Source organism: Beta vulgaris, chromosome 1 (genome assembly GCF_026745355.1).
Source record: "Beta vulgaris subsp. vulgaris cultivar EL10 chromosome 1, EL10.2, whole genome shotgun sequence".
NCBI classification, from domain to species: Eukaryota; Viridiplantae; Streptophyta; class Magnoliopsida; order Caryophyllales; family Amaranthaceae; genus Beta; species Beta vulgaris.
The window spans coordinates 58,573,594-58,584,020 of record NC_079202.1 but is presented as its reverse complement, the minus strand read 5'-3'; the positions used below and the strand labels follow the sequence as shown (position 1 = coordinate 58,584,020).

The window sequence follows — 10,427 nt, the reverse complement described above, 5'->3', positions numbered from 1 at the left end:
TAAATAAAACTAATGACCTTAAAATCATAACTATTGACTGCCCATACTATCAACCCTTAAAGTATAATTGTTAACAAAATATCAAAACTATAACCATAAAACCATGCATCATTATTACTCATGAAATTAATAAATAATTATTGATATGCTATAATTATAATCTTTCAGTTATTTTCTAGATTGAAACTATTAGCCATAAAATCGAAACTAAAAAAACAAAAAGTCGTAACTAATGTAAAAAAAAAATATATATACACCCAAATATCATAACTATTTATCATAAAACAATAACTAATAGCCAGAATCACAACTATCAACCATAATTATTAACCACAATCAATAACTAAAAACCTAAAGATCATAACTATATATCCGAATTTCATGACTATTAAGTAATTAAAGGCTAACTGTGAATCAAAAAACCATAACTAAGAGCCAAAATTATGTAGCTAATTATTAAAACTCCTTAACTAATTGAAAAATTATAACTATAACTTGAAAATGACTAAATTAGAAAGAAGAATTAGAAAGAACAATTAAAGTTGGTTTAATAGGGAGAAGCCACAATTTTGCTTTGTTGTCAATTACTTACACCTTCTCAACAAAATAAAAACCCCATATTCATTCTTTCTCCTTAGAAAAATTTCTCTCCCCGTACTGTAGCTGCTTCGTTTCGTTGCCACCACCATTCCTCCTTGCTTCGCCATTGCTTCTGCTAGCACACTGGTCCCTGTTTTTCTCTCTCGTATGTCTTTGTCCTCCTGCGGTGCTGTGTAGTGTTGTTGCGGTTGCGTTGCGGTGGTCGCCATGGTTGGGTCATATTTACCTATTATGTTATTTGTTGCCGCTTTGTTGCTGCTATAATTGGTCTTCTCGAGTTGTTCGTACTCTGTTACATCTTTCTCTCTCCTCTGTTATCTTTACGTCGCCACTACGCGTGCACATTGTCACCGTGAGCTGTTTTCAGAAACGGATTCTTCTTTATCCACTTGCCGACGCTGACATCACCGTGTAACTTCGCCGCCAATTGAAAATCACTTGAGTCGCGCCTCCATCTTTTTTCCTAGCTCAATGTTGAACTTGGACGGTTTCATGTTAAGCTAACGTGAGACCGTCTTTTATAAGACTTTGCGTTATAATAAAGTAACCAGAAGCTAGCAGTAATGAATTGTACACTAATAGAAGTTAAAACTTCAAAATAAAGTAATCATAAATAACAATTAAATTATACAATAATTGATCGAAAATATAAACTATAAAATGGTTATATTTCTACATGATTAATTAGCATTATCAACTATACTTTCTATATAATGCTATTGGTGATGAGTTTGTTCACCAAAATCTGAAATTTTGGATTGAACAAAAAAAAGTTGGATCTCATTGGTGATAAAAAAGTGTTCGCTAAATAACAAATTGTGTCATTGTTCATCATGTGAACAATTTGTTCACGGTCCATTGAGAGAAAAGGAGGATTTTGAAATTATTTTATGACAAAAAGGTTGGAGCATGACACACAGCAAGCCAGTGGCACGCTGCCACGTGGTTGCTGCTGTGTATTTTTGGGAAATTTTGTGGAAATTTTCATGGAATTTTCTAGAAAATCCATATTTCAAAAAAAAAATACCAAAATTCATATTTTTTTCCCCTCTATAAAATGATACCCATATTGAAATATTTCAGAACAAAAAAAACACTTCTTCAATCTTTCTCTCTCTAATAAATGATACACATATTGACATATGCGATAATAATAATTAATTTTTTGTAATTAATTATTATTTTACTAATTTCCCAATAATGATAATTAATTTTTGGTAATTAATTATTATAATTTTAAGTAATCATAAGCAATGTTGCTAAAATCGGGATTTTAGTTTGAATCGAAAACGACCTTTAGACTCGAATCGTAAAATCGAATCATAGAATCGTAAGATTCTACAAACATGTAAAATCAAGATATCACACACAATCTTCATTGAATATGCTAATAAGTTCAAAGACCTAAAAATTAAAAAAAATAGTTTTTTTTACCCACTATATTGGCAATAACTAACAATATATATCTCTTGTTTTCTTTGTTAGCATGATTTTAACTTGCGAGGTTTTCCCTAGTCAACAGAAATGTATAGAATCGTCTAGAATCGCGAATCAAATCGTCTACCATATTTTGAATCGTAAAATCGTAAGATTTTTAAGATTTGAATCGCGATTTTAATAACTTTGATCATAAGATGATCCATTTTTATTTTTAATATGTAAATTATATTATTAATTGAAGTAGGAAAGAGAAATAGGAGAAAGAAAGTTGAGGTTGGGTAGTGAAAAGTAGGAGAGATAAAGTGAATGGGTTTTTTGTTCATGAGTGGAGTTGAGGTGATACATTTGTTCATAAAATGAACAAAACATGAGTAAGTAGGGAAATTTGGTGAACAAACTCATCACCAATGACATTGCTCTTAGTACTAAGATTATCACATATAAAATCTCGAAAGATTCTATATGATTTAGGAGTATATTACAAATATACTATTTTTGTTATATTTTTATTTAGATACCGTGTGCATAAAAAAGATGCTACGGGTGTCAATTTCTAAGTGAAAATATTTGGCTTCATATATAAATATACATATATAATAGATAAAAACCTTGGTTGTTTGGCATAGAGCATTGGCTTTTAATCTACCTTTTTCATATGTGATCAACAACAACAACAAAAATGTTTGGTAAATGGTATTTTGGATTGTTGAAAAGCCGACATTTCATCCTAAATATGATTTTAGTAGGTTTTTCCATTGACTTTTGTTTCTCACATTCATTTTGTACTAACACATCCAACACCACCAACTGATTTACCATATAGTTTTATAAATTTACAACTGTCGGAACTTTTATAAACTACTAATAATCAAATATATAAAAAGCTTATCAAATCAGTCAAGTAAACACGACCAATAATCAATTGTCAAAAAAACCCCATACACCCTAATTTTTAAATTGCTTTTAATTTTTTTTTTACTTGAATAATGTTAGTGTTCTTCATTTATGAGACTTGTTGATACTCTCATTCTAATTTGAGGCCATACATCTTGAAAAGTGAAAAAAAGTTAAAAAATTCCACCTCAAAATATCTCGATTTAAAATTAGAGGTGATCATGGCGGACCGGGTCAGGCTTTGGCCCAAAAAAGTGGCTCGTTTCGAGCTAAAGCCTCGGGTCGGGCCAAGTCGTAGACCGAAATTCCCGCTAATTCTGACCGCACCATGCGGGCTTTTCGGGTCGGGCAAAAATCAATCTGATTTTTCATATTTAAGTTCCTCGTGGCCCTCTTCCCGAAAAATTGGATCAGATCGAGTTCGAACGCGAGCCTAAAAATCGTGTCTAAAACCACCGCCCATTTTCAAATCGGGCCCATGATGATCAATTCAACTTAAAATCTGAGCTTCAATGTAATAAACTCAAAACAAGCTCTAAATTAATTGTTTGTTAAAAACAAATACAATAACTATATGCCATATGGTTCCTATATTTCATGAAAATAAAACAAGAAGAATTGGCCGGCGTGGGGAATGATGAATATGAGACTTGAGAGGCTAAAGGCAGCGTAAAGTAGACAAATATTGTGGTAGACAGGTAGTGCATTCATTAGAATAGGGTATCCTAATATTCATAATGATAATAATCAATAACACTAGTCAATCTCTTGGGGTTCTGCTGTCAACCAATTCCCACAACCCTCCAGGCCTCCACTATTATCTTATTGTAATCTTCCTCAATTAGTTTAATTTATTAAAGCTTTCATATCTACCAAAATCCAACCTAACAATAGGCTACTAAAGAGTAAATACAACATGTTTTGCCTCAACCTATAAAAACCAAAACCCCATTTTCATTTCAAGTTTTTTCTACACTTCATCAAACAAGATTTGATTCACAATCAAAAAGTTCCCTTCTTTATTCCCCATTTTCCACCTATAGCAGCAATAACCTAATCAGCATTTTGCAAGACAACAACTACTCCATTTTCAGCACTTTTTTTTGTTCCTCCCATCTTTGTTTGCTTTTCTGACTTTGGGTATTATTCAATCAAATTTCTCCATTGTGGATTAATTTTTTAAATCAATGGAGAATCAATATAAACTTTTCCAATACTCTTTGAGTTTATGCTATTCCATATCCTAAATTCCTAGCACCCAAAAAAAAAATTCTAAATTCTCAATTTTTTTTATTTAGCTTGTTTCTAAAAAAAGGAAGAAAATTGAGCTTTACCCATTTGAGGAATTGAATTTCTAGAGAAAGATGGTGGTGAGAAAAGTGGGTAAGTATGAGATAGGAAGAACAGTAGGAGAAGGAACTTTTGCCAAGGTGAAATTTGCTCAGAATACTGAAACTGGTGAAAGTGTTGCCATGAAAGTTCTTGATCGAAGTACTATCCTTAAGCATAAGATGGTTGAGCAGGTGATTTTCTCTCTCCTAATTTTTAATTAAGAAGATTCGAACTGGGGATCCATCAGGTTTTCAAGAGGAGAAAAGATAAATTTTTGATTTTTTCTTCTGGGTATGTGTTAAAAGTTTAATTTGCTGTAATTTAGTTGCAAATCGGGTTAATTTTTGACTGATGTGGAATGTAATATTTTCTGTATAATTTATGTTGATTTTGCATAGTTGGAGTTGTATATAGATGGAGACTTGCATTGACATTAGAAGGGTAGTCAAAGGCTAAATTTTTTTATCTGTGATGTTTTGTGTGTTTTTACTATTGAAGTTTGTGGTGTGTGATGCAACTACTACTTGATGCTTTGGATTATAATTTAAATCCCAGAATTCAAAATTGTAAGAGAAATTAAAAGAGCTGAATTTTGGTGGAGTAAGTTGTATTTTCGAATTTCAAGTGTAGGATCTTTTATGGGGATTTTTGGGAAATTACTATCTTGTATGTTCAATTTCCATTAATACAACTCTTATATTACCCAAATTACTTGATTTGATAATTTATGTGCCTCCACAACCAGTTTCATTCTATCCAATTAGTCCAATAGGTGAATAGTTTGAAACAATTCAGATTAGTTGAAGTTTTGGAAGCTGCCTAACTCAACAAGCAGAGACGAATGTGCCAGAATCAGACCTTGTACATAGAGAGAGGCATGGGGTCAGTTGCCATGCCGCTAATTGTCTTAAGCATCCAGTATATTTGAATGAATCCCCAATATTAGTTAACTTTTGGTCTCGACGTTGTTACCTCCTCGCACCATTATACGAAACCTCCAGCCTATCCTTCATTGTGCACATTTTAATGTTAAGGACTCACCCATAACTTGGTGCTCTGTTAGGTATTTTGCATACCAAGTTACTATGAATTCCAGAAATATAAACTGAATATCAGTAGTATTGTTTTGTCCAAAGAGTTTCCCATTCTGCAACATCTCTGAAATGCTGTTCAAGAGCGTTTATTTGTTCTCATTCGTTTCCACTATTCATGTTTTCTGGATCCTAACCTAATGGTTTTCTTTTCCTTTTTCTTTAGGGTGTTTTATAACTTCATGTACTTCTTGGTCTTACTACCCTGAACTTGATATTAACACTAACATAATAGATTCAGTGGATACATAAATTTTTATATCCATACAATTGGTCTCAGTCAGGCTCTTATATTCTGCTGCTTAATTTGTCAATTTATGGTGTTTTATTCCACTGACTTTGCATGTATTGCAGTATTGGTCTAAATTTTTGTTAAGATTCTATTAAACTTTAATTTCTTTCTCCTACCCCTTCCCGTTTCCAGTTGCTTCTATTTATTCTAGATTGTGGTATGACCATGTTGCTAATTTGTACATCCCTGCATTTCTTCTCGTTGTTTTTGTTATCCTTGTTGATCACTGATTTAATTAATCTTCCTGCAGATAAAGAGGGAGATATCCATAATGAAACTTGTTAGGCATCCCCATGTTGTTCGTTTACATGAGGTAAGGATGCTTTTGTCAGGGTGTATATTCCAGCTGGATTCATGATCAGGACTGTTGTGATAGAACTCTATAGGCTGTGTTGTGACTGTGGTCCCCCCTGAATTAACACTTAAACAGGATAACTATTGTAGATAATTACTGCTTTTGTGTTATGTGAGAATGCGTAGATTTCCTTGTAATAAGCTGATGGTGTGAGCTGTGCAGGTCCTAGCAAGTCGCACCAAAATCTATATCATATTGGAATATATCACAGGTGGTGAATTGTTTGATAAAATTGTAAGTTACTTCAAGTTATGTTCATGACACATGAACTTGTCATGGTCATCTCTCCCACTCCATGCTCACAGTTAGAATAGTTAATATAAACTCCCTCCTAATTTTGCAGGCTCACCATGGACGACTCAGTGAGCTTGAAGCTCGTAGATATTTTCAGCAACTGATTGATGGTGTTGAGTTCTGCCATAGCAAAGGGGTTTACCATAGGGATCTGAAGGTAATTTCGGTATAGTCCTCAAAATTGTCAATTTGCTGGTATTGCCTCGTGAACATTCTAAATATCCTCTTCTATTGTTTTTCCAGCCTGAAAATCTTCTCCTAGATTCCCAAGGAAATCTGAAAATTTCCGATTTTGGACTAAGTGCACAACCTCCAGAGGTAAATATTTGATTTTGTTTCATCCTAGTTGAGAGATGTTATATATTTCTGAACTCTTATGATTTTCAATTGGCCTTTTTACATAGGGTGTTAGTCTCTTAAGGACTACATGTGGGACTCCTAACTATGTGGCACCAGAGGTAAATATGGCGCTTCAGTAGACTACTGAATAAAAATATCGTTATCCTATGTCCTAGGAAAAATATTTTGATGTTTTTATGTTAAAATCTCTATTTTAATCTCCTCCTAGGTTCTCAGTCACAAGGGCTACAATGGTGCTCTAGCAGATATTTGGTCCTGTGGGGTCCTCCTCTACGTCTTGATGGCGGGTTACCTCCCATTTGATGAACTTGATCTCACAACACTATACAGTAAGGCATGAACATTACGAATGGAATCGTCATGATTTCTTTGTTGTATATACACTTTTGGTAGCATTGACCCTTCCTATACTTGGTCCTTTTCCTTTTGGGATGCGCTAGTTCCCATTCAAGATAATTTGGCCACTGATGATTTCTCCGATGTAACACTTTGCGCAAGTATTAAAAATATTAGACTTATTTGGCATGGTTCATTATCTTGACACTTTGTTTTTCCTTTCTGATCTGCAGATTGAGCATGCTGACTTTTCATTTCCATCTTGGTTCTCCATGGGGGCAAAATCATTAATCAAGCGAATATTGGACCCAAATCCCCAAAGTGTATGTTTTTTTTTTTTGTCAAACTCAAGTTGTGTAAGCCAAGAAGTGTTCTGCTTAGTGAATAAAGGAAGTAGGTTTGTTTTTAATTTTATATGATTTGAATGTATAGTTTCCTTGTATTGATTTGTATCATAGCATCTTGATTGTAGGATAGAACAACAAGGGTAAAGACTATAGAGTGTTTTCAACAGCTTCTTTGTGGTGTTGAAATTCCATCTGGCAGCTTTATATTTACTACACCTTAATCACAATAATATCCCATATTCTGTAAATGGAAATTACTTCTGATAACTGAGTTCATAATTTTCTCAAGTTCTTCTATAAATGTGACATGTGTTGGTAGCAGGGCCGTTTGTTAAGGCGTGCAAAGAAACCAACTGCATGGGGCCTCTCATTTTAGAGGGTCCCAAAATTTGAAAATTATTGTTTACTTTCACATGATCCTAATGTTCATGCTTTAGAGACTTGTTTTTGTAAAAGTTAATATTATATGATAACTTTATAAATAATAAATACATATATATTATAATTATGCATGATGAATTTAATTTAAGGGACTAATGTCATATTAGCACAAGGCCTCCATCCTTTTTAAGATGGCCCTGGTTGGTAGACATGGCAATGATGATATCGTGTGTGACTGACGGATGAATTTGAAGCTCTAGTTGAAATTTTGGAATGCTTCTTTGCTCGTCCCGTATAGATTACAGTTTGAACAGTAATATGTCTACTTACTAGTTGTCAAACTTAGCACGTGATTGTTCTTGGACATCATATGTTAACATGACTCTGAATATGTCTTTTCTTGTTATAGTTTAATGGCTATGCTAATTTTAGTTATCTCTTCCACGATTCTACTCAATTTAGCAGCCAATATTGTGCATATCTGAGAAAAAAGCATTTGATTTCTGTAACTTAGCAAATTGACGGGGCAAGAAAAGTTGATGTTCTTCACAAACAGTGGTTGAAAAAAGGGAGTATAGTCTACAGAGTGCATAGGCTCTAAGTGACTATTGACTACTGCTAAGTTGTCTTTTTCTTTTCTTTTCGTCTGCAGCGTATTAGGATGGAAGATATTAAAGATGATGAATGGTTCAAAAAAGGGTATACACCTGTTAATTTCATTGAGTATGAAGATGTGAACCTGGATGACATAAATGCTGTTTTTGATGAGACTGAGGTAAGCGCAGAGTTGGTTACTACTGATTAAGCTATTGCTCTTTTGTCTTCCTTTGACTGATCATATGAAATTCATAAATGAAAGTCTGGACCAATCATTTCGGATTTTTTTTTTAACATTTTCAATTGTGCAATGCATCTCCATGAAAAATGAATTTATTATTTTTTCCCTAATTGATTTGCATTGCATTGTTGACTGGCATTATGGAAAATTTGGAATGAGGAACATTGGCTCGTGGCTTTGAAAAAGTACTCCAACAAATAACATAGTGTGAATATTTGGCTAATTGCACCATGGGGAAACCGAAAGTTATATCTGGAAATTACGTTGTGTATTTTCTCACAAAGTCAAATGATTCCTGTACCTCCATCTTAGTCGTGTTTGTCTTCCCCTGGAATCTTTTGTCATTGAGAAAAAGGTTGATCGAACTCTTAATAACTTGATAAGACAGTGATCAAACTAGGCTCATTCATTTTATTTTTACTTGAAAAAACCTTATGCTAGAGCATGTTTGCTGAATGTGATCTAACATGTAACATTCATTGCAGAATCAACAAGATTATCAGCAGCATATAAATGATGATGTTGGACCATTGATTCTTAATGCATTTGACCTAATAATTTTATCACAAGGACTAAACCTTGAATCCTTGTTTGATAAAGGCAAGGTGTGTGTGGAGCTGTCTCCTCTTGTTGAAATTCATCATCTCTTCGATTTGAAAAACCTTGTTATTACTTTTTGTCACTAAGTTTATAGTTCCAACAGGATTCAGTAAAACATCAAACACGCTTTGTTTCACAAAAGCCAGTAAAAGTTGTTGTATCAAGTATGGAAGTAGTTGCGCAATCAATGGGTTTCAAAACACATATTCGGAACTATAAGGTAGTAACTCTCAGCAATCTTTCACAACTTATGTTAAAGATATGTTATTTGTAATACTTCTTGGTGGCTGTAGTCTATGTTTGATGTTTATGTTTACTCGAAATAGTCTCTCTAAAATCTATCTTTACGCCAGATGAGGATAGAAGGTCTTTCAGCTAATAAGACTGGAAATATCACTGTGATCCTAGAAGTAAGCTCCTTTGTAGTCACTGAATAGTATTTTCTAAATATTTTTTATTGATGAGAATTAATAATAATCATTTTTTCAGGTATTCGAAGTTGCGCCCCCACTTTTGTTGGTGGATATTCAAAAGGCTGCTGGTGATCTTAACGAGTATCTCAATGTTAGTGTTTTAACTCTTGTTTATTACGTTGGTTATTACTTTGATGGTGGCCTGATTCTTAGCAATGATTCTACTTTTCCGGATTGCTGTTCAAGCCATTTATTGCTCATCTCTGCTGGAAATGACTGACAAAATTTTCAGAATGGAATTCTTCATTTCTACTGCATTCTTCTTAGAATCACAAAACTAATTTTTTTTTAATTGTAGTTCTACAAAAGCTTTTGTGAAAATCTTGAAGATATAATTTGGAGGCCTCCTGGTGATTCGGGCATATCAAGGGTTGGCAAGAACAAGAGTAGAAAGCGTCCGTAGCATTTCTTCAACTTCAGAGTGACTCGGGAGGCATTCGTATAATCGTATCGTAATACTGTAGAATGCTGCATATCATCAGCTGTATTCGTTGTGAAGGTAGTGTCAAGACTAAAAGAGAACTTAACAGAAAGGTGATGAGTTGCCAAGTAGAGATGGAGCAAATTTCACCTTCAACCTATGTTTATAGATCTTTCTTAGATGGAAAAGGCTGTAGATTTTTTTTTTACTGTATTTTATAGATTGTAAAATCGTTTGGTCTTTCTTACGAAGTATTTGAAAAGCTACAACATACAATATAGTAAGATCACATGCTAAACTCTGAACTCGTGATTTGAGCTTGTTATACATATATGAGTGAGCTGATTGTCCTGGATATGTTAAGCATTGTTTG

General features: G+C 33.6%; 1 protein-coding gene across 2 annotated transcripts; it reads left to right on the top strand.

The window, feature by feature from the left end:
* Nucleotides 1–3,678: 3,678 nt before the first annotated feature.
* On the top strand, nucleotides 3,679–10,409 carry LOC104887930 (CBL-interacting serine/threonine-protein kinase 8). 2 transcript variants are annotated; one of them, XM_010672722.4, is made up of 14 exons: nucleotides 3,679–4,457; nucleotides 5,900–5,962; nucleotides 6,167–6,238; nucleotides 6,348–6,455; nucleotides 6,542–6,616; nucleotides 6,703–6,756; nucleotides 6,867–6,992; nucleotides 7,228–7,317; nucleotides 8,375–8,497; nucleotides 9,046–9,165; nucleotides 9,255–9,380; nucleotides 9,514–9,570; nucleotides 9,650–9,724; nucleotides 9,932–10,409. In XM_010672722.4, exons 1-14 carry the CDS (start codon nucleotides 4,299–4,301, stop codon nucleotides 10,034–10,036), a joined length of 1,353 nt encoding a protein of 450 aa, XP_010671024.1. In that variant the 5' UTR covers nucleotides 3,679–4,298; the 3' UTR covers nucleotides 10,037–10,409. The 2 variants fall into 2 exon arrangements, with proteins under 2 accessions (XP_010671024.1, XP_010671031.1); XM_010672729.4 differs by having other exon boundaries at nucleotides 3,683–4,457; nucleotides 9,264–9,380.
* Nucleotides 10,410–10,427: the final 18 nt, after the last annotated feature.